The following is a 25,331-nucleotide window of genomic DNA, read 5'->3' as shown; positions in this document are numbered from 1 at the left end:
CCTTTGCTCCTTTGTGTCCTTCTTCTCTGCTATCCCCTTGGGGCAGGTTCCTCTGCTGGACTTGTACCAATTAACCCCACAGTAAGAGGGGAGCAGGAGGGAACTTCACATTCCCTTGTTCTAGATTCACTTTAAAGCTTAATGCCTTCGAATTTTTGTTTGCTTTGTAAGAAAGGACAAATACATATACGTACGCATGTGTTTGTGTTTTGTGGGGTGGGGGAGAAAATTTTTTGGTTTCGATAAAATTGGGTGTGAGGAGGTTTTGAATGCTCTAGCCCCAAGCTTCTTCCATTTGGGCCAGCCATTTGACATGGGGGGGTGTCCCACCAAACTAGGGGAGTCTCCCCCCAAACCAGGGACTTCCTTCCCACAAGTTCCTTCCCCCCTTTCTCTTTCAAGATTTTGTTTATTTATTTGAGAGAGAGTGAGCGAATGAGCAATGATGAAGGGCAGGGGGTAGAGAGAGAGAGAGAGAGAGAGAAGCAGACTCCCTACTGAGCAGCAAGTCCGACACGGGACTCGATCCCAGGACCTGGAGATCATGACCTGAACCGAAGGCAGATGCTTAACAGACTGAGCCAGCCAGGCGCCCCACCCTCCCCCTTTCTATGAGGAATTAAGAAACTATAACTTTTTGGAAACTCAGTTTTGGGGGGGTTTATTTGGGTAAGTTTTGAGGTCTATGCCATTTTTATCCCCTGGGGAAAACACAATGAGGGAGAAAGGAAAAAAAGGAAACCTATCCTTTCCCACCTTTACCTTTAGCTTCTTGAAAATGGGCCTCTGTGGAACAAATGTGCCAGTATTTTATAAAGAACAAAATAAAAAAAACTTGGAAACAATCAGAACGTCCCACAACAGACAAATCATTAAACGAACTGTTGTACATCCATACCCTTGGGTATTTTTCAGCGGCAAAACAGAATGAACCACTGACACAACATGAATGAACCTCAGTGGCATTAAGCTGAGTGATAAGATCCAGTCTCAAAAGGTGACATACTGTATTATTTCATTTACAAGGCATTCTGGGGAAGGCAACTGTATAGGCATGGAGACTAGAACACTGGTTATCACAGGAGTTTTCTATATTGAATGAGATGTTCTGTATCCTGACTGTGCTTGTGGTTACACACATTGACATATGTGCTAAAACTCATAAAACTGTGCACCAAATAAGAATCAATTTTACTTCTTAAACTTCTATTTTTATTTTTTAAAGTAATGTCTACACCCAACATGGGGCTTGAACTCATAGCCCTGAGATCAAGTCACATGCTTCTCCAACTAAGCCAGCCAGGTAGTCCTGCTATGTAAATTTTTAGAATTAAATATAGATACTTTTAAAAAATGATTTTATTTATTTATTTGAGAGAGAGAGTGTGAGAAAGAGCCCGAGAGGGGAGGTCAGAGGGAGAAGCAGACTCCCGCAGAGCCGGGAGCCCGCTGCAGGACTCGATTGCAGAACTCCAGGATCACGACCTGAGCCAAAGGTAGTGGCTTAACCAACTGAGCTACCCAGGCGCCGCAGCAAACCTATATATACTTTTGATCCAACATTCCTACCTGCCTCTCCCTCTCCCTCTGCTGTTCCCCCTGCTTGTGTGTGCACTCTCTCTCTCTCTCTCTGTGTCAAATAAATAAATAAAATCCTCTTTAAAAAAGAATGAATTAGAGCAGCTACTTAAAGCAATTTCTGTGAAGTATTGTTGAATAATGTATTGCAGGTGCAGAAAAAGTGTATGTAATATGATCTCATTTTTGTAAAATAAACAGACCACAAAAGGGAAACCATAGGTACGTATATATGTCTCTGTAGAGAGTGATGTGGTTTCAAGACAGAGTGGTATGTTCTGATTACTCTGAATTAGGGGTCTTTCCTCAGTATTTCTAATCATATCTCTAGCACTTTACTCCCACTTTGTTTCTAGAACAAAATTATGGGGTGTCTGGGTGGTTCAGATGGCTAAGCATCTGCCTTCGGCTCAGGTCACATCACGTTCCCTGCTCCTTGGGGATCCTGCTTCTCCCTCTATCCCCCCATGCCCTCCACCTTCTCTGTCTCTGTCTTGCATGAATAAGTAAATAAAATCTTTTTTTCAAAAAAGAACAAAATTATGTGAATTATATCAAGAAAGAGTATGGCAGTATGAGTGTAGAGAAGAGGGGATTTTCTGTTTTTTCAAATCCATTTGACCATCTCTCTCTCAAGAGGGGCATTTAGCCCATCAGCATGGCATTTATGGTCCAATCTTATTTTGTGTTTCCTATTTTTTCTGAACTTTCCTATTTCATTGTGAAGATGATTGTTCTTGAAATATTGCCATTCACACCAAGTCTGTTGTTGTTATTGGTTTTGTATAGTCCAGAATTACGGAAATAGAGTCGACACATAACATTGTGTAGGTTTAAGTTGTTGATTTGATACACGTATTTTGCAAAATGATGACCACCATAGTGTTAGCGGACACTTTCACTATGTCACATCATTACCATCTCTTTTTTCTAGTGATAAATTTCAGATCTACTCTCTTAGCAACTTTCAACTATGTAATACGATATTATTGACCATAATCATCATGCTGTACATTAGATCCCAAGAATTTATTCGTCTTCTCACTAGAAGTTTGTATCCTTTAATGAACATCTACCCATTTCTCCCATCCCCCGCCCCTGGTAACCACCCATTCTACCCTCTGGTTCTCTGAGTTCGCTTTTTTAGATCCCACATGTAAGTGGAATCCTACAGTATTTGACTTTCTTTATCTGATTTATTTCCCTAACCCTAACCTTTTCATGTACCTCTTGAGCAATTATATGTTTTCTCTGGAAAAAAATTCTATTCAGTTCCTCCGCCCTTTTTCAAAACCAGATCTGTTGTTGTTGAGTTGTAAGAGTTCTTTATATATTTTGGATATTAACCCCTTATTGGATAAATGATGTGCAGGTATTTTCTCTTATTCCTTAGGTTCCTTTGCATTCTGTTGATTGTTTCTTTTTCCTGTGCAGAAGCTTTTTAGTTTGCTATGACCCCACTTATTAATTTTTCCTTTGTTGCTTGTGCTTTTGGTGTCATATTCAAAAAAATAATTGCCAGAACCAATGTCAAGGAGTTTTTTCCCTATGTTTCCTAGGAGTTTTACAGTTTCAGGTCTTATATTTAAGTCTTTAATCCATTTTAAGTTAATTTTGTTTGTGGTGTAATGTAAGGGTTCAATTTCATTCTTCTCCATGTGGTTATCCAGTTTTCCCAACTCCATTTATTGAAGACACTACCCTTTCCTCACTGAGTATTTTTTTTTCCTTTCTTTCTTTCTTTATTTTTATTTAACTTCTTTTCAGTGTTCCAGAATTCATTGTTTTTGCACCACACCCAGTGCTCCATGCAGTACGTGCCCTCCCTAATACCCACCACCAGGCTCACCCATGCCCCCAACCCCCCTCCTCTCCAAAACCCTCAATTTGTTTCTCAGAGTCCACAGTCTCTCATGGTTCATCTCCCCTTCCAATTTCCCCCAACTCCCTTCTCCTCTCCATCTCCCCATGTCCTCCGTGTTATTTGTTATGCTCCACAAGTACGTGAAACCATATATAGTTGACTCTCTCCGCTTGACTTATTTGACTCAGCATAATCTCCTCCAGTCCCGTCCATGTTGATACAAAACTTATTCTTAACATTTTTTAAGATTTTATTTATTCATTTATTTGAGAGACAGAGAGCATGAGGTGGGGGCAAGAGAGGGAGAAACAAAATCCCCGCTGAGCAGATCCCTGGGATCATGACCTGAGCCAAAGACAGGTGCTTAACCCACTGAGCCACACAGGCCCTCCCCCACTGAACATTCTTGACTACATCGTCAAATATTAGTTGACCGTGTATTTAAGGATTTATTTCCGGGCTCTGGATTCTGTTCCTTTAGTCTATGTGTCTGTTTTCGTGCCATGTCTGCTTTGGCTGTTTGAGGTCTTTTGTGGTTCCATGTGAATAATCATCTTTTCCATTAGCATTTACCAGTACCTCATTCTCTTTTGCTGCCTGTTTGAAATGCTGCCTTTACCATCATATATTAAATTCCCATTTATATCTGCATCTCTTTCTGGATTCTATATTCTGATTGGTATACTCATCTATACCCGCATATTACCACAGATTTAATTACAATAGATTTATAATATCTTGTAGTGCTTTGTAAGGCAAGAAAATTTGATTCTCAGTTAGTTGCACTAAGCTAGAGTTCGAGCATTGCTTACATGATTTGTGGACCACCGCCCTACAAAATAGACAAATGTTTATTGAATAGATGAATGGATAGATGTAGGGTAGAGGCTTTCAGAAACAATTCCCTTTAGAGACTGAAGTCAAAGTTACTTTTGTTTACCTTTTTATTTAGAAATAGCTTCAAACTTACAGAAGTTCTGCAATAGGATAGTGAGCTCCCTTTACCCTTTACCCAGATTCACTAATTTTTAATATTTTTCTGTATTTGTTTTATCATTCTATTTCTCTATATACTTACTTTTATTACTTGTTTTCTAATTGAGAACAGGTTGCACTTTTATCTCTTAGTACTTCATTGTGCATTTCTTATGAATACAGATATTCCCTTACAAAACCAAAGTGGAGTTATGAAATTGAGAAAATTTAACATTTATCTAATTGGCAGCCAACATTCCAGTTGCATAAATCAATCAATGCCACATTTAGTAGCATTTCTTCCCTCTAGTTCATGAAGAGTCAAGGTCTATGATTCCTCTCACTTTGGTTTGGGACCTGATCAAGTATTAATAATCTACTTTTTTTTTGAAAGCATAATGCTATGTCTTCTTGGGAATCAGGTAATGGGCATAACATGTAATTATTTCTAATCTTCTCATGACAGCCTCGAGTAGTAAATCTGGATACTGCTAAAACCTCTTGCCCCCCATTTCTTCTGCAGGCATCAATGGCTATGTTTTTGACAATTTGCAGCTGTCAGTTTGTTTGCATGAGGTGGCATACTGGTACATTCTAAGCGTTGGAGCACAGACTGACTTCCTGTCTGTCTTCTTCTCTGGATATACCTTCAAACACAAAATGGTCTATGAAGACACACTTACCCTATTCCCATTCTCAGGAGAAACTGTCTTCATGTCAATGGAAAACCCAGGTTAGTTATTTATATTATTCTTTTTTACATTTTTATATATTTATTTGAGAGACAGAGAGCTAGCAGCGGGAGGGGCAGACCGAGAGGGAGAAGGAGTCCTAAGCAGATTCTGCACTGGTCGCAGAGCCCAACGTGAGGCTTGGTCCCAGGACCCTGAGATCAGGGCCTGAGCTGAAAGCAAGAGTTATTGATATTATTCTTTTACTAACAGCTGTGATCACTTCACTAGCCATGCGTATGCTCATGTGTGTGCAAATACTAAATGGTCCACGTGATCTTAGTATTGCAAAGCATTTTAATGATAATACTTTGCCAGGTATTTAACTTTAAAGTCTTTCCTCTAAAAAGTCCCTTTACTTACCATTGGCCTAAATTATAAGTGTGTTTATTAACCTATAGTGGTGAGTATACTTTTTTTTTTAAAGATTTTTTAACTTATTTATTTGACAGACAGAGATCACAGGTAGGCAGAGAGCCAGGCAGGGGGGTGGGAAGCAGGTTCCCCGCTGAGCAGAGAGCCCAGTGTGGGGCTCGATCCCAGGACCCTGAGATCATGACCCAAGCCGAAGACAGAGGCTTAACCCACTGAGCCACCCAGGCGCCCGAGTATACATTTATACATACAGTCAACATGTAGAGTTAAGTATGTGCTTTGTGAACATTGAATAAATACCACCTAGAAGCCTTTGGGAGTGCAGTGCCACCTCTCTTCGTGCACATACCCTCACACTGCTGGGAACCCTTTAGGACGAATGTGGCTGGCAGTTTCTCATCTACCCTCTCCCTCCATAAGCAGTGCAAGGCTTCTGAAAGCACCAGCCCTGTGATCAGGAGGAGCAGTGGCCTGGCCTAAATCCAACACAGATTGTTGCTTCCTTACTACCGTTTATCAACAAGTGCCAGCCCACTCCATGCCCTGGTCGCTCCCACCTCCGTCATCTGCAGAGGACAGCACATGAAACCACCGCACGTTATAGTCACTCTCTTACACGGAAGGCTTTTCTGGAGATAAACTCTCATGGGAGAGTTTCTGGACAATAAAAGCCAATCTCATATACAAACATATATCCAGAAAGTTATCTTACTTCAAGTACTGTACTTGTGTGGGAAGTGAGTAAAGAAGAACCTGGCAGAACTCCAAAAACATCTCTGAAAGTAGCTTCTATATTTATGTGTATGTCTTTGTTATCTGTTTTATATCTGATTTGCAAACTCTCTGAGAACAGAGACCTCATTTATCTTATTCATCACTGTATCTCTGAAGTTTCTAGTTCCTGGCCTATAGTAGGTGCTTAATAAATATTTTTCCCATTAATGAATGAACCAAGTACAAAAAGATTATGAAAGATTCTGAAGCAGTATGTATAGTATGTTGTAATTGTCTAAATCTAGATCAAAGAGAGAAAATGTCTGTATGTGTATGAGTATATAAATGGGGAAAATATTTTAAATATCAATATTTTGAAAAGTTTCTAGATTATTTTGGTGATCACTTAAATTCTAAAGACAAATTAAAACTCTGGTTTATGTGTCTTGAGGAAAAAATTTTAATAGAGCATCACTAATTACAAAGCTGAAGCTGCAGCCCCTAGAGAAGATCTCCTGTGTTCAATGTGGTCAAGTCTGATCCCTTTTGTTTATTTTTGGGGGGTAAAATTCACCATTTTTACCATTTAAAAGTACACAATTCAGTGGCTTGCAGCACATTCATCGTGTTTTACAACTATTACTATTATCTAATTGAGAATATAGCACCCACCAGCCTCAGTGCTTGAGTGCTCAGAGCCTGAGGCACCCCTACAGTCCCCCATCATCCCTGGGGTCCAAGCACCAAGCCGCCAGGTCACCCCACCCACCAGGGCCTAGGGATGGATAATCTGTGCCTGCCTGAGCTTTAGCCACTGCCACCAGCACAGCAGACACCGTCGCCACTCTGTGTGTCTGCACCCTGAAACCCAGCACTGCCGCTACTGCCCGCACCACTCTGCCCCAGAACACTCAGATGCCAAACCCGGCTCCAGGATGTTCCCGGCTCCAGGACGAGTGAAAAGGACAACAAGAGGACCCCAGCATCCTCCATCACCTGGGAGTCCAACCGCTCTAAAGACCACTGCTACCAGACACAGCTCTGGCCACCAAGGACCCCCTTCCCCCCATTTTTCACCAACACTGATCTCAGCTGACAGAGCGGCATAGAAATGATGCTGCTGTGTCCTCCCTGGACCTGGAGCTGCTGAACCCCAGACAGCACACTCTGAGCCACCCATAGGTGAAGGTCATTCCCAATCAAGTCGGTCCATACAGACTGGAGGAGGTGATTGCTCCCTCAGATGTGCAGACATCAGTGCAGAGCCGCAAGAGAGCCTGATGCAACCAGAGGAACACAGAAACTTTCCAACGACTGACCCCAAAGACACGGAAATCTACAAATCGCCTGTGAAGGAACTCAGACTTATTCTTTTAAGGAAGCTCAGCAAGATACAAGAGAACACAAACAGGCCATTCAATAAAACTAGGAAAATAGTACGTTAACAAAATAAGTTCAAAAAAGAGAAATCATTTAAGAAATTCTGGAGCTAAAAAATATATTAAGTGAAATCATATGGTATTTTTCTTCCTCTGACTTAATCAAACAGAAGAAAGTGAAATAAGTCAGAAAAAGGGTCTGTGAACCTAAGGGATACCATTAAATTTTTCCCAAGAAGACATACAGATAGCCAATAGGTATATGAAAAGGTGTTCAACATCACTCATTATCAAAAAATGTAAATCTAAATCAAAACCAAAGTGAGATATCGCCTCACATCTGTTAGGATTCCTATTTAAAAAAGACAAGAGATAACAAATGCTGGTGAAGATGTAGAGAAAAGGGAACCCTGATGCATTATTGATGGAATGTAAACTGGCAGCCACTCTGGAAAACAATATGAGGTTCCTCACAAATTAAAAATAGAATGATCCAGCAATCCCATGTCTGAGTATGTAGCCAGAGGAAATGAACTCAATAATGATTTTTTGGAAATTATCCATAATGCACTGTAGCTCCATCCACGTCATTGTGAAAGGCAAGATTTCATTCTTTGGATGGCTGAGTAATACTGCATTATATATACACCCAATCTTCTTTATCCATTTGTCAGTCAGTGGACATGTGGGCTCTGTCCGTCGTTTAGCTATTGTTGATAATACTGCTGTGAACATCAGGGTACATGTAGTCCCTTGAATTTGTATTGTTGTGTCCTGTGACCTAACATTGTTTTACACCATCAAAAATATCCTTTAAATGTCATGAAAATAGGCTCCCAATCCACAAACTTACATTCACTATGGAATCAAATAAGATTTCATTTATTATTTTTATGACTTGTTTTATAGAAACTTCTAATTGTTTTACTGTTCTTATTACGTTTTCCCTTTAGTTACTCTCTTTTTGTTCCCAAGACTTTTATCATACAATGTATTTATTTTATTTAGAATCTGACCTCCTAGACCCACGCATCCTCCTTCTGTCTGGGCTGGTTCTTTCTAGAATTGACTGAGTATCAATTATTAACTTGGGACTTTCCTTCATTCTTCTTCAGGAAAGGTGCCCATTTCCTGGACCCCGTGTCATCCTGTTTTTTTCATATACAGTATACTCCTTTGTTCTGGTAGAAAACATACCCTCATCACTTCCTGACAGTGGTTGCTTTAGAGGTAGATTTTCTAAATCTTTGATGATAGAAAATGTATTTTCATTTCCCACTTGATTGGTTATCTGGCTGCACATAGAGTGCAATATTCCAAAATGCATTTGACCAAAAAACCTTTTCCATGTGCATCCCATTATCTTACAGGTCTCTGGGGAAATACACTCGGGGCGGGGGGGGGAAAGTTTTCCCTTTGAGGGAAAGCTGGATTCGGTTAAGATTTTGCTTGCAAATGTCATGCAAGATGATGAGACTGTGCAGGTACCTGATGGGTGTATTTTTTTGACTTATGTTTATGCATCTACTGTACCACTATGAAATTCCTTCACTTGAATAATCCTGTTCATAGTAGAAATTAATATTGCTAACCTTGTAGTGTAATTTTATATTATGTATTTTCTAACCCTAAGTCCTACTCCCTGGTGCTTACTTATCCTGAAATTGATGACAGTGGAAGCTACTCATGTGTAATATGATTTGAATACTTTATATGATAGCATAGATACTATTAGCCTCATTTATAAATTAGAAAACTGGAGCTCAGAGAGCTTAGTTGACTTGCTCAAAGTCACACAGCTAGTAAATCGTAGAGCTAGAATTTGAACCCAAGCAATCCAACTCTGAGAACCTGTGCCCTTATGTTATATAGCAATAATAGCTAAGCTGCATAAAGTCTCATGAATTAAGTCATTATCATCATCAAAGAGTTCTGTGTGGGGGTGCCTGCTGGCTCAGTCAGTTAAGCATCCTACTCTTGGTTTCAGCTCAGGTCATGATCTCAGGGTGTATGATCGAGCCCCATGTCGGGCCCTGCATTCCTCACCAAGTCTCCTTGAGATTCCTTCCCCTTCCCTCTCCCTCCTCCTCTGCTTCTGCCTCCAGTTCACATGACCTCTTTTTCTCTCTCTCTCTAAAATAAAAAAAAATTAAGTCTTAAAAAAGATTTCTGTGTGACTATTAAGACTCTCCACTATTGGGGGCCCGTGGGTGGCTCGGTCAGTTACATGTCTGCCTTTGGCTCAGGTCATGGTCTCAAGGTCCTGGGATCGAGCCCCGCATCAGGCTCCCTGCTCATCAGGAAGCCTGTGTCTCTCTCTCCCACTCCCCCTGCCTGTCTTCCCTCTCTCACTGCCTCTTTCTGTCAAATAAATAAAATCTTTAAAAGACTCTCCACTATTGTGTGTGTTAATTACATTTCTCCATTTTTATCCTGATATCTATTAACTTTTCATCATAGATCTTTCTTGTGATTACAGACAGATATACCACAATAGCGACAGTGTAAAAACCACTTTCACTACCATTGCTGGACTGTTTATGTGCCAGGGATTTAACCTGATGACCTGTAATACAATGGTACTGACTAGTATTTTTTCATTATCTGGGAATAGAAGAGAATGACTAATACATAACTTGCTTGGGACCTGGGTTGTAAATAACCAGAGTCTTATTCTTCCTCATCTCCAGGTCTGTGGGTTCTGGGGTGCCACAATTCAGACTTTCGGAACAGAGGCATGACAGCCTTACTGAAGGTTTCTAGTTGTAACGGGAACATTGGTGATTATTATGAGGACACATATGAAGATATTCCAACTTCCTTGCTGAATGAAAACAACATTATTGGACCCAGAAGCTTCTCCCAGAATTCAAGGCACCCTAACCCTAACCCTAACACTAGGCAGAAGCAATTCAAAGCCACCACAAGCCCAGAAAATGACATAGGGAAGATGGAGCCTCAGTCTGCAGAAAGAACACAAAGTGTCTCCTCTAGTGATCTGTTGATGCTGTTGGGACAGAACCCTTCTCCACATTTATTCTTACCTGGTCTCCAGGAAGCCACACACGAAGCTGAGGATCATTTACTTGGAGCAACAGAAGGAAACAAGGGCCCATCTGAAGTGGCAAGTCTGAGACCAGAGCTCCATCACAGTGGGGACCGAGTATTTACTCCTAAGCCAGAACTGCAATTAAGATTAAATGTGAATTTGGAGACACCTGCAACAGTAGAGGTGAATAAACTTGATTTAAAAATTTCTAGTTCATCAGACAGTCTAATGACTTCACCAACAATTTCATCAGAGAGGTTGGCAGCAGGTACCAAAAAGACCGGTTCCTTAGAACCTCCAAATATGTCAGTTCACTTTAATAGTCATTTAGGCACCATCGTAAATTCATCTCACCTTATTCAGTCCAGTGTACCTTTGGGCTTGAGTGAAGGAGATAATGATTCCAGGTTGTTAGAAGCAGCTTTAATGAATAGTCAAGAAAGTTCACTGGGGGAAAATGTATTATCAATGGAGAGTAATAGGTTATTTAAAGAAGAAAGAGTTCGTGGACCTGCTTCATTAGTCAAAGATAATGCTTTATTCAAAGTTAATATCTCTTTGGTAAAGATGAACAAGACATCAGTTAACTCAACAACTAATGGAAAGACTCATGTTGATGTCTCAACATTATTTATTGAGAACAGTACATCAGTCTGGCAAGATACTATATTAGAAAGTAATACTAAGTTTCAAAAAGTGATTTCTTTGGTTCATAATGAAACATTTATGGAGAGAAATATTACAGCTTTGGGGCTAAATCATGTGTCAAACAAAACTACTTCATCAAAAAATGTAGAAATGGCCCACCAAAATCAAGAGGGCCCTATGCCACTAGGTATGGAAAATTCAGCTCTATCATTCTTCAAGATACCGTTCTTGCCAGATTCAGCAAGTTGGATAAAAGAGACCCATAGCAAGAACTCCCTAAGCTCTGAGCAAAGGCCCAGTCCAAAGCAGTTAACATCTTTAGGATCAGAAGAATCTGTGAAAGATCAGAATTTTTTGTTAGAGGAGAAGGTGGTAATAGAAGAGGATGAATTTACAAAGGACACTGGACTCAAAGAGATGATTTTTCCAAAGAACAAGAGCATATTTTTTACTAACTTGGCTAATGTCCAAGAAAATGATACATACAATCAAGAAAAGAAATCTCAGGAAGAGATAGAAAGAAAGGAAAAATTAACCCAAGAGAATGTGGCTTTGCCTCAGGTATATACAGTGATTGGCACTAAGAATTTCCTGAAAAACCTTTTCTCACTAAGCACAAAGCAAAATGTAGAAGGTTTAGATGAGCAGCCACACACTCCAGCACTTCAAGACACCAGGTCATTAAATGACTCCACACATAGAGAAGGGAGTCACATGGCCAATTTCTCAAAAATAAGGGAAGAAGCAAACTTGGAAGGTCTGGGAAATCAAACAAAGCAAATGGTAGAGAGGTTTCCAAGCCCTACAAGGATGTCTCCTAATCCAGGTCAGCAACTTATTACTCATCGTGGTAAGCGGACTTTGAAACAATCCAAACTCTCACTAGAAGAAATAAAGTTTGAAAGGTGGGTAACTTTGAATGACACCTCAACCCAGTGGTCCAAAAACATGAGCTATTTGACCCAGGGCACCCTCACACAGATAGAGTACAATGAGAAAGAAAAAAGAGCCATCACTCAGTCCCTCCTATCAGATTGTTCTATGAGAAATCGTGGCTTCATGCAAATGAATGACTCTGCGTTACCTTTTGCAAAAGTATCAGCATTTCCATCAATTAGACATACAGATCTGACCAAGATCTCATCCCAAGACAACTCCTCTCATCTTCCAGCATCAGCTTGTAATTATACCTTTAGGGAGAGGAATTCTGGGGTCCAAGAAAGCAGTCATTTCTTACAAGAAGCCAAAAGAAATAACCTTTCTTTAGCCTTCCTAACCTTAGAAATGATTAGAGGCCAAGGGAAGTTCAACTCCGTGGGGAAAAGTGCCACAAACCAACCCACATACAAGAAACTTGAAAGCCCTGTTCTCTTAAAACCAGACTTGTATAAAACATCTGGCAAAGTTGAATCACTTCCTAAAATTCGTGATCATCAAGACTCTTTGGCTACAAAAACCAGCAATGATTCTCCTGGCCACCTGGATCTCATGGAAAAGATCTTTCTTCAGAAAACCCAGAGACCTGTTAAACTGAATAAAACAAACAGTCCTGGAAAAGCGCCCTTTCTGAAATCAACAGAAAACTCTGAGAAAATTCCCTCCCAGCTGCTGGGTCCCCTTGCTTGGGAGGACCACTCTGCTACCCAGATACCAAGAGAAGAGTGGAAATCCCAAAAGAAGTTACAGAAAAACACAGCTTTTAGGAGAAATGACACCATTTCGTCCCTGGGCCCTTGTGAAAATAATCATTCAAAAGCAGAAATAAATGAAGGACAAGATAAGCCCCAAAGAGAAGCCACCTGGACACAGCAAGGAGGGACTGGAAGGTTGTGCTCTCAAAACCCACCAGTCTCAAAACGCCATCAAAGGGAAATACCCGTTAGCACTCCTCAGCCAGAGGAAGACAAATTTGAGTATGATGACACCTTCTCGATTGAAATGAAGAGAGAAGATTTTGACATCTATGGCGAAGATGAAAATCAGGGCCTCCGCAGCTTTCAGAAAAGAACACGACACTATTTCATTGCTGCAGTGGAGCGTCTCTGGGATTATGGGTAAGTAGATCTCCCCGAGTACTAAGAAACAGGTATGGGTGCATTGATTATTCCTCTAGCCTGCTATTGCAACATTTGACTTTCCCAGGTGCTGAAATAATGAAAAAGGCACAGATTATCTGCAGGAATGAGACTCCAAATATTGCTTATAAAGGAAGGGAGAACCCTGAGATCCAGGTAGCAAAGTCTAGAGGAAGCCAAGGAGTAAAGAGATGGTTAGATGATGATACACACAATGAGAGTTAGAGGATAACACATCCAGAAGGCATGAAATTCTTACTCTAGTGAGAGTCAAGAAGCATCAGTGGGGAGCAGGTAGAAAGCCAACCTTATGAGCTGGAGGAGTAGTCTTAGTCTTGTGAAAAGGTTCTGAGAGAGGCAGGAGGAAGAAGTGAAGTGTGTGGTGAAGAGGTTGAGGATGCTGGGACTTAAATGATGGTAAGAGGATAGCTGAGCTGATGGAGCTCTGAGAGATGTTTCCAGGCAGAGAGAATAGGAAATACAAAGGCCCTATGAATGGAACAAATCTGAGGAACGAAAAAGGACACTTTCTACCTCAAATGGGCCCTTATTGCTGCATAGCAACTATAGAGTACTGCCCTAGTCTACTGACTTTCCCACTGTCCTGGACCCCTGTCTTGCATTTTCTACTTTTTCCTTAAGTCTCCAGCCCCTTTTACCCATTCTCCAACAGCCCTTCTCATTCATAGCTAATGGTTGTGCAGTGAACCTCCAGACTTCCAACACATTTATTGACATCTGTAACCATATCCTGTCTTCATGCTTATGACAATAAATGCACTATGCACCGAAGGCCAACCTCTCCAGTTTCCTAGTCAACCATCTCCAACTTTCCGTTACAGTTCATTTTCATCTTACCCAATACTCAGTTCATAATCAAATTCTGTTGTTGTTTTTTTTTTTTAATGAAACCAATTGGATTCTTTGATGGATAGGTGTGGCTCCAAGAGAAAAAGATGAATTAAGAATAACTTCAGTGTTTGGAGTCTGAGGAACCAAAAAGAAGGAATGGTCATTGACTGCCATGGAAAAGGCTGGACAAACAGCAGGTTTTTGGAAAGGACAGAAATTAAGAGACTAATTTTGTATCCGGTAAGGTAGGGAGTTTATATGTGAATCTCAAGGTCAAGGAATGTATCTGAGATGGAGATATACAACTGGATTTTATCTGCATAAGAATAGACCATTATGAGAATGAGTGTAAACAAAAAATAGGAGAGTTTAAAGAACTAATACCAAGAGCACTCTAACATTTAAAGGTCAGGGACATGAAGAACCAGCGAAGCTGACAGAGAAAGATTGGCAGTGAGGTTAGTAGAAAAATGAAGGAAAATTGGTGTCAGAGAGACCAGCCGAGCACACACATCAAGGATGGAGTCATCAACTATCAAATACTGAGAATTAGTAATGTAAAGACCAACAGTGACCTTGAATATGTAGTTTTTATGGAATAATGGAAATAAAAGACTTTTTCGAGTGGTTTAAAGAAAGAATATGTGGAAAAGAGTCCAGCTACTTCTCCCCATTTCAGTGGCTACCAATCCAGTCTAAACCATCCTCAACTCTCATGCAAATTATTGTAATAGCCTCTGAACTAGACTTGCAGCCTCCAGTATAGCAGCTAAAGCACACTTTCAAATTGTAATTCTGATTCTCATTCTCTGCTCCAAACCTCCCAGTGGATTTCCATCTCACCCTTAGTAAATTCCAAAGCCCTCACCATGGCCTTCAAGTTTCAGAGATTTGACCTTCTGAAACCTCTGACCTCATCTCCTACCATTGTTTCCTGCTCACCACGTTCCAGCCACACTGGCTTCATTGCTCTTCCTCAGATGCAACAAATGTATACCTCTCTGTAGGCCTGTGCACTTTGTGTCTCATCCTCTGATATCCTACTGTTGTAGGATAGCAAGAGCAGGTCTTTTATGTATGTCTGAGCTCCAGAGAGTACCAACTAAATGGTAACACAAGTTCCATGCACAAGAATAGAGGCAGGGAGACCAGTTAAGAGGCGATTGTAATCATCCAGATAAGAGAAGACAGATTATTTAGATCAAAATGGTGGTAAAAATCAAAAGAAATGGAAAGATGTTGAACATAATTTGAGGATAAGCAGATAGGGTTTGCTATTAGGTTGAATATGGGGGGATGGGGAGAAAGGACTCAAAGAAGATTTTTAGTTTGTTTTTTTTTTCCTAAGCAACTAGGTGGATGATGATGACATTTAATGAGATGTGGAAGGCTTGAGGTAGAACAGATTCATTTGAGGAAACACTCAAAGGGTTGTTTGGAACATATTTAGTTTGAGATGCCCACTAGACCTCCAGCTGAGAAGTTGAGCAGGCAGTTGGATATGAGTCTAGAGTCCAAGGAAGAGGTCTGTGCTAAAGATGAATAAATTTGGGAGTTACAAGCATAGTGACAGCATTTGAATAGACTTGTTGGTATTATCAAGAGAGTAAAAGTAGATGTAATCCATGCCCACTTTAAGCTGAGTCCCCAAAGGTCTATATCCTCAAGGTAACAGTAAACCAGTTAACCCACTTCACTGATGTGCAGATTTCTATTCTTTTTATTTTTTCTTAGATTTTATTTATTTATCTGATAGAGAGAGATACAGCCAGAGAGGGAACACAAGCAGTGGGAGTGGGAGAGGCAGAAGCAAGCTTCTCACTGAGCAGGGAGCCCAATGCGGGGCTCGATCCCAGGACCTTGAGATCATGATCTGATCTGAAGGCAGACGCTTAACGATTGAGCCACCCAGGTGCCCCACAAATTTCTTTTCTTAATCATAATTTATGCAACTCTTGGGTTGGCAGTGCCTGCAGACATCTGGCAGAAGAAAACATTAAACTTCTCAACATCCTAGGCCTCAACTTATTTTCACAGATCTTTCAGATACAACATCCAGAACACAAAGATACAGGGTACAGAACAAAATGAAAGAAATAAATAAATAAGCAAGCAAGCCACAGAAACAATAGAGAACCAAAACAACTCAGAGACTTAAGATCTAGGAATCATATACGGTTATTAAAACACTTATACATCATGTAGAAAGAATTGGTGAACTAGTAGGTAAGTAAAATGAAGTAGTATGGAATACAGCATGCAGAGATTTTTTTTAATGGAAATATAAAAGAGATAATAAAAGACTATGGCCAGCTGTATTTTCCACAAGTGTGTGTGCCAATATGTTCTGTCTATATGCTCTTGTACAATATGACCTTGACATTCTCCTATTCAAGAGGTAAAGTGTAATCCCCCTCCTCTTGGTCTGGCCTGGCATTAGGACTCATTTGTGACCCAAAGAATATAACAGAAATTCGTGACCTATAGATGTGGTGGAAGTGATGCTGGTTCAGAAAATACCATGTAGCTTACATCTAGTTCTCCTGGGATGTCCTGTGCTGTCATGCTGGAAATGTCACATGTAGGCCTTCTGGTCACGAGTCTCACCAAGTCCAGGTTTCCATTATTCTCCACCATGGCATCAGGCACATGAGTGAAGCCATTTTGGACCCTCCAGACCAGACTGGATGCCAGCTGACCCAGCCAAGCACTGCTGGAATTCTGACTTAGCAGAATTGACAAGTATGATAAAATGGTTGTTGTCTTAAGACACTAAAGTTTTAAAGTAGTTTGTGATACAGCAACAGATAACCAGAGGAGACTTAAAGGATAGAGCGTGAAGGATTTACTTCTTTTTAATTGAAATATCATAAGGAAAGGAAAGTGATTCAAGAAGAAACTGAATATTAAAAAATTTTAAAAGTCATCAATGCACAGATTGAGGAAGCTCAATAAATCCCAAACAGGATGAACCAAAAAAATCAACACCTAGGCATGTTTCGTCAGAGTGAAACTTCAGAAAACCCAAAAGTCTTAAAAGCAGGCAAAGAAAAAAGATAGCATACACTTAAACAAGATACAGAAAGGTGATTTTTTCAGTAGTGCTAATTAAACATAGAAAACGGGAATGATATCTAGAAGACACTGAAATACAGTAACTGCCCATCAAAAATATGAATCAAAAATCAAGGCAAAATGAACATTTTCCAACAAACAGAAACAGAAACTTCACCCTAGCAAAAACCCACTAAAACTATTCTAATGATGTACTTGGGACAGTAGGAAAATGATACCGAATGAAAGAGGTGAAAGGCAAGAAGGACTAAAAATGTAAAGAAAGGGTAAATATAAATATAAATATTGTTGGTATTAACTGGCAAAATGTTTTATGAGCTCTAAGATATGATTGTTTTTTTCACAATGGGTTTGCTACCAAAACACAGGTGTCATGAAAACCACCCCTATTTTAGAAAGGAAAACCACCCCTTAATTGGAAATATCAACACTGTCATCATTGGGCACATAAATTTGGGCCAATCCTCTACTTCTGGTCATCTGATCTATAAATGTGGTGGGATCGACCTAAGAACCATTGAAAAGGAGGCTGCTGAGATGGCAAAGAGCTCCTTCAAGTATGCCAGGGTGTCAGACAAACAGAAGGCCAAAAGTGAGTGTGGTGGTTTTTGGTATCTCCCCTTTGGAAACTGGAGACCAGCAAGTATTATGTGAGTATCATTGATGTCCCGAAACACAGAGTGTTCATCAATAACGTGAGTACAGGCACATCTCGGGCTGACTGTGATGTCCTGATTATTGCTGCTCTTGTTGGTGAACTTGAAGCAGGCATCTTCAAGAATGGGCAGACCCATGAGCATGCCCTTTTGGCTTACATGCTGGGTGTGAAACAACTAATTGTTTACAAAATGGATTCCACTGAGCCACCTGCTGCCAGAAGAGACACGAGGAATATGTCTGGCATTTGTGCCAGTTTCTGGCTGGAGTGATGACAAAATGCTGGAGCCAAGTGCTAACAAGAAATGAAACATCACCCACAAAGATAGCTTTATAAGACTGGTGAATCCCAGACCTGTACCCCTGAAAAAATAATACATTAGATGTTAATTAAATAATATAAATCAATAGATGGCTATGCCAGTGGAACCACTGCTTGAAACTCTAGATTTTCTCCTGTCAGCACATCATCCAACTGACAAGGCCTTTTGTCTGCCCCATGAGTACGTGCACAAACTTGGTGGTACTGATACTCTCCCTGTGAGCCGAGTAGAAGTGTGTCCTCAAAGCTTTGCTCCAGTCCAGTCCCTGTTACAACTGACGTCTGTTGAAATGCACCACGAAGCTTTGAGTTAAGCTTTTCCTGGGAACAGTGTGGGCTTTGATATCAAGACAAATACAGATACAGATATCAGTCAGTGGAACAGGTGACTCTTGATCTTGAGGTTGTGGGTTCAAGCCCCACATTGAGTATAAATATTACTTAAAAATAAAATCTTAAAATAAAGAATGTATCTGTTGGGGCGCCTGGGTGGCTCAGTGGGTTAAGGCCTCAGCCTTTGGCTCGGGTCATGATCTCAGGGTCCTGGGATCAAGCCCCGCATCGGGCTCTCTGCTCAGCGGGAAGCCTGCTTCCCTTCCTTTCTCTCTGCGTGCCTCTCTGCCTACTTGTGATCTCTGTCTGTCTGTCAAATACATAAATAAAATCTTAAAAAAAGAAGGTTTAAAAATTTTTTAAAAAAGAATGTATCTGTTAAAGATGTTTGTTGTAGCAGTATGTCTGGTGACAGCAAAAATGACCCACCAGTGAAAGTAACTGGTGATTACCCTGAACCGTCTGGGCCTAATCATTGCTGGCTATGCATGTGTGCTGGATTGTTACACACCTCACAATGCAAGTTTGCTGAGCTGAAGAAGATTGATCAGTGTCCTGGGAAGAAGTTGGAAGATGACCCTGAATTCCAGTTCCTGTCAAGTCCATATGTACTGGGTGCTTCTTTGTATATCCTCCTCTGGGCCATTTCACTCTTCACAACATGAGACAGACTGTTGATGTGGGTGTCTCAAAGACTTCTGTGGCTAACAGGGTCACCAAGTCTGCTCAGAAAGTTAAATGAATGTAATCCCTAATAACAGCCACCTCAGTCTTAATCAGTGGTGGAAAAACTATCTCAGAACAATCTCGATTGGCTATTTAAGTTTAATAGTAAAAGACTGCTGGGGCGCCTGGGTGGCTCAGTCGGTTGGGTGTCTGCCTTGGGCTTAGGTCATGATCCCAGGGTCCTGGGATCGAGACCCTCATTGGACTCCCTGCTTGGTGGGAAACCTGCGGAACATACATATGCTCAGCAGCTCGACTCTTAGATATGTGCCCCGCAGAAATGCATGCATGCGTTCACCAGAAGATGTGTATAAGAAAGTTCACAGCTGGGGGAGAAAAGATTCATAGCAGGAGCAGGACTACGTGTAAACAGCAAAAATTAGCAATGAATGTTCATAATTTTGGTATATTTGCACAACAGAATACAAACTATAGCACACAACCAGAAACAAAAGAACATATACAACATGGTTTGCCAAAACAGGCAAAACTCAACTGTGTTCTTTAGGGAAGTATATATACATAGTGGTAAAATTATAAAGAAAAGCAAAGAGATAATTATCATAAAAATCACAACGGGGGTTAGGGTTAGGAAGAATGTCATTGGAAAGGCACAGACTGTGAGCGTTCTGTGTTGCTGGTAATGTTCTTGATCTGGATAGTGGTTGCATTTTTATACCAAAAGCACTTCGGTTTTATGTACTTTGTTATATGATTTTAGTTCACAGTTCCAGCAGATTTTTTAAAAGATTTTATTTGACAGAGAGAGAAAGAGATAGCAAGAGAGAGCACAAGCAGGGGGGAGTGGGAGAGGGAGAAGCAGGCCTCCCTATGAGTGAGGAGCCCAATGCGGGGCTCGATCCCAGGACCCCGGCAACATGACTGGAGCCCAAGACAGATGCTTAATGACTGAACCACCCAGGCACCCCCTAACAGATTTTTTAACTTTTTTTAAGTTTGTTTTTTGTTTGTTTTTGTAATCTCTACACTCAACATGGGGTTTAAACTCACAACTCCGAGATCAACAGTCACCGGCTCTACTTACTAAGCCACTCAGGCAACCCCAGATTTTTTTTTAAGTAAAGGGAAGAAGTCCAAGGTTTGAACCCTGGGGGCTGTTTAATATTCAGAATTTGTTTATAAGTCCTACATGCATTTAACGCTCAACAAATACTTTTTGACCACCTACTATGTGCCAGGCACTTGTTCCAGCTGCTGGGAATACAGCAGTGGACAAAACAGACAAAACCCCTGCTTTTGTGGAACTTCTACACTAGTGAAGCCTGGAGAGAGGGTATGTCAGGAAGATGGAGTGGTTACCTATGCAACATGTTGCTTGCTTGTCCAATATTTTGTCCAATAACAAAATTGATTATCAGCTGTAATAAGCCGCTCCCATGGTCTAGATAGTGTCTCAATTTGCATGATCTTTATTTAGATCTCTTTTGTAAGCTCTCAACGTCTGTATTTGCCAATTTAATTTACATAGATGTCCCGCATGTTTAAAACTCTATACCCCCACCTACTTCTCCTCCAGGGCTGCCCATCTCAGTGAGCTGCATCACTGTACAGCCACTTGCCCAAATCAGAAACCTGGATGTCCAACTCATCATCAGCTCTATGGAAGTGTCTCCAATACACGGAGGGCAAGAATGTCAGGTGTTTCTACCTACCTGATCCATGAAGATACTGTTTTTTCTCTGCTTTTTTTCCCCAGGGCTCAAGGTAGGGATGTCCCTCAGTTCAAGAAGGTGGTTTTCCAGGAATTTACTGATGGGTCTTTTACTCAGCCCTTATACCGTGGAGAACTAAACGAACACTTGGGACTCTTGGGGCCATATATAAGAGCGGAAGTTGAAGACAATATCATGGTGAGTTTAGAACAATGAAGTTATAAGAAAATTAATCCTGTATGTATATTTTTGTCTCTGTTTATAAAAATAATGTATTTTCACTTTCCAAGAATTTTAAAGTATAGAAAATCAAGAAGTTAAAAAATAATCCCATAACTACCATTTTGGTGTATGTTCTCTTTGTCCTATGTATTCTTTTCTTTATGTGCTCAAAATTATGCAATGTGTAATTTTACCTCTTCTTTTTTTAAAAAAAAAGATTTATTTATTTATTTATTTATTTATATTAGGAAGAAAGAAAGAGAGAGCAAGAGTGGGAGGGGCAGAGGGAGGAAAGAGAATCCCAACGTGAGGCTGAATCCCACAACCTTGAGATCACAGCTCTTCTTTTTGGACTAAATAGCATATTGTCAATATTTCTTCTTTTTTTAAGATTTTATTTATTTATTTATTTGACAGACAGAGATCTCAAGTAGGCAGAGAGGCACGTAGAGAGACAGGAGGAAGCAGGCTCCCCGCTGAGCAGAAAACCTGATGAGGGGCTCGATCCCAGGACCCTGAGATCAGGACCTGAGCCGAAGGCAGAAGCTTAACCCACTGAGCCACCCAGGCACCCCATATAGTCAATATTTCTTGTGTCATTAGAAATACTTTCTAAATATCTTGTTTTAATGATGGCATAATAATCTATTATGTGAATTTATGGCTTACTTAACCATTTACTTTGAACAACCTTTTAAATAGTTTGCTATGTTTTCACTAGTTCAATAATGTTACAATCACAACCCTTTTCCTTGGGTAAAATTCCAGAAGTACAATATACATGAACATTTTAAGACTTTCTCTAATGAAAAAAAAAAAAAGACTTTCTCTAATGAATTATCTTTAATGTCCTTTGCACATTTGACCTTTTGAGGGAGCACTTTTCTTATCAATTTATATTACCCTATATTTTTCCAAGTTTGTCATCTTTTAATTTTATTTATAGTGATTTTTGAAATAAAACAGGTTTGAATTACTGATAGAAACCCATAAATCTTTCTTTTATGACACATAGCTTTTATGTTTATAAAAATCCTTTCCTATACAAAGATTTTTTTCTTAAAATCACTTATACATTCAACTTTTTTTTACAGTTTAATTGCTTAACATTTAACTTTTTATTTTTTTTATTTGTTTTTTTTTTAACATTTAACCTTTTAACCCATAAGTAAATTCCTGTAGACTACAAGTTATTTTGGTGCATTGTGTGAGCCAAAAATGAAAGTAGCTTATTCTTTTCCGAAAATAGTCATCCATTGGCCCAATTGATTATTTACTTTAAGGATATAGAAGGATCTAAAATTATGGGATTGTCAGTAATTCTTTTTCTGTTTTGATTCTTATTTTAGTTTATATATGTCCTATGAAACATGTGTAATTTTTGAATGAATGATTTTTTTTGATGAATGCATTCATCCTGGAATTTGTCATAAGAACCACACATGTTAATTCTTGGGCTTATGGTCTCTGAAAACCCCTGGGGTGATATTTTCCCTTTTACTTTTGAATAGCTTTTCAGTATTTAGGAATTTTCTCTTTCGCAACTTTGAGCTCACACTTTAAAGCTTTTAGAGTTCAAAAATACCTCACTGTCCTCTGTAGATAGAGCGTGAGGTTTGGGTCCTGACAACACCCATCCTCTGTACCACTTCCTCTGGGCATTAAGAACTTGGATAAACCCCAAATAGGCATTGCTATTAGGGATATAAACCTTAAGCTAAGGACTTTATATGATCCTAAAACACGATACTCAAATTCTTTTTTAAATTTTGTATTTACTTTTTCTCTGCAGGTAACTTTCAAAAACCAGGCCTCTCGTCCCTACTCCTTCTATTCTAGCCTTATTTCTTACGAGGAAGATCAGAGGCAAGGAGCAGAACCTAGAAGAAAGTTTGTCAACCCTAATGAAACCAGAATTTACTTTTGGACAGTACAGCAGCATATGGCCCCCACTAAAGATGAGTTCGACTGCAAAGCCTGGGCTTATTTTTCTGATGTTGATCTGGTAAGCTGATGGACATTGCACTGGTCACTTACTGGTTTAGAAGAAATGGACTTCGTGTTATCTGCTGAGAATTTTGCTATTTACTGTAAGCTTAATGGGAAGCTTCCAATAGGGGAGGTGCCATCATATTTGTGTTTGAGAACAATCACTCTGGAACCTACTAGATCAGGATTGGTTTGGAGTGGCATGGAAGTTGATAAGAGATCTGTGCTGGTTCATGGGCGAGGGCATTCATATTCATAGGATTGATGTCTTCTCTCTCAGGAGAAGGACGTGCACTCAGGCTTGATTGGACCCCTTCTGATCTGCCGCAGCGATACACTGAACCCTGCTCACGGGCGACAAGTGACAGTGCAGGAATTCGCTCTGTTTTTCACTATTTTTGATGAGACTAAGAGCTGGTACTTCACTGAAAACCTGGAAAGGAACTGCAGAGCTCCCTGCAATATCCAGAAGGAGGATCCTCTGAAAGAAAATTACCGTTTCCATGGTAACATGCCCCCCCCCCCAGTTATTACTCAGACTGAGGCTTGGACAGTGTATGAATCGAGAGTATGTGTATAGGAGTGGAATCCTTGTGGGAATCAGTATTTTTTACTGGAGGAGAGGGAAAGAAACTTCTGTACTGGATTTCAACAGCCTTCTCTGTGTTCTCCTCCAGCAGTCAATGGCTATGTGATGGACACACTGCCTGGCTTAGTAATGGCTCAGGACCAAAAGATTCGATGGTATCTGCTCAGCATGGGCAGCAGTGAAAACATCCATTCTATTCATTTCAGTGGACATGTGTTCACTGTACGGAAAAAAGAGGAGTATAAAATGGCAGTCTACAACCTCTACCCAGGTATGAGCTAATTTGTGCCCTTTTTGTCTACCTGCTGTACGTACTGAGTACTTACTTTGCATGGTGCAGGCACTGGGGAAGCAATCCATGAACAAAGCCAAGAAACTCCGTGATCTCAGATAACTTACTTTTTCAAGTAACATAATAAATAAATTAGCCCAGAGGGGCGCCTGGGTGGCTCAGTGGGTTAAGCCTCTGCCTTCGGCTCAGGTCATGATCCCAGGGTCCTGGGATCGAGCCCCTCATCAGGCTTTCTGCTCAGCAGGGAGCCTGCTTCCCCCTCCCTCTCTTCCTGCCTCTCTGCCTACTTGTGATCTCTCTCTCTGTCAAATAGATAAATAAAATCTTTAAACATAAATACATAAATAAATAAATTAGCCCATAAACAGGATAATTTCAGATACAGATAACATGCTATAAAGGAAATAGAACAGAATAAATAAATAATTAATGTTGTGGCACTTTCCTGGGTTAGGGTTAGGGTTTCCACCGTCTCAAATGCACCAGTAGTTCTCCATGCGGTGAATTGTTTATGTCCATAACCAGTATAAGCATGACTCACAGTGTTGATCAAAACACAGCTTTATTCTAGGTCTCCACCGCCCCTTTAAAACAGGTTTAATAGTGGGAACAAACTTCCCCTGTTTCTGTGTTAAAATTCCAAGAAGTTCAGTGACTTTCCTGCTCACTCTTCAGTAATAAGCTCTCCTGCGGCCGCTTCACATCACACATAGGGCTCCAACCCTGAACTGCCGGGTGCACTCCGAGAGGCCTCCCTCGGGCAAGGGAGGTGTGGTTGAGCCCTCTCTTCCTCTGCCTTACGTTTATTGTGTGTCCTCCCCAACTGCTTCGTGGCTGCTGCTTTGAACTCCAGCATGGAAATGGCAAAGGTTAAATGCTAGGACAGTTCTTATCTACTTACGATGGACACCTTTATTCTAGGGAGTCACTTGTGACTCATGCCTCAGCCCCTCGGTACCCCCTCTAGCTTCTTACTGCTGGGTTGTGTTAGCCCTCAAGGCAGCCCTAGTGGCCTAGGTCCACTAGGCCTCTAGTGGGACCTCCACTAGGACCTCACCCTCACTTCCCTGGCCCAGGGAGCTCACATCTGGTTGATGGGGGGGGGGCAAAAAACCACAATAACCTTTGGCACTCTGAGAGTGCGGTGGCTCTCGCCTGTTCACCCACCAGCCCGTCTCTCCCATTTCCCAGGGGTGGGGGCTATCAGAACTCA

At 40.6% G+C, this 25,331-nt stretch overlaps 1 protein-coding gene across 1 annotated transcript in view; it reads left to right on the top strand.

The window, feature by feature from the left end:
* Positions 1-25,331, top strand: part of F8 (coagulation factor VIII) — a 111,613-nt gene that overhangs the window by 53,703 nt on the left and 32,579 nt on the right. Inside the window, exons 13-18 of the mRNA XM_080831254.1 lie at positions 4,941-5,150; positions 10,307-13,367; positions 21,071-21,224; positions 23,041-23,253; positions 23,518-23,743; positions 23,915-24,097. Of these exons, the coding sequence (XP_080687380.1) occupies positions 4,941-5,150; positions 10,307-13,367; positions 21,071-21,224; positions 23,041-23,253; positions 23,518-23,743; positions 23,915-24,097 (4,047 nt within the window). The remainder of the gene's footprint in view (positions 1-4,940; positions 5,151-10,306; positions 13,368-21,070; positions 21,225-23,040; positions 23,254-23,517; positions 23,744-23,914; positions 24,098-25,331) is intronic.

This window comes from Martes martes, assembly GCF_963455335.1.
Source record: "Martes martes genome assembly, chromosome: X".
NCBI classification, from domain to species: Eukaryota; Metazoa; Chordata; class Mammalia; order Carnivora; family Mustelidae; genus Martes; species Martes martes.
The sequence above is the reverse complement of the archived record's forward strand: the minus strand, read 5'-3'. Positions and strand labels throughout refer to the sequence as shown.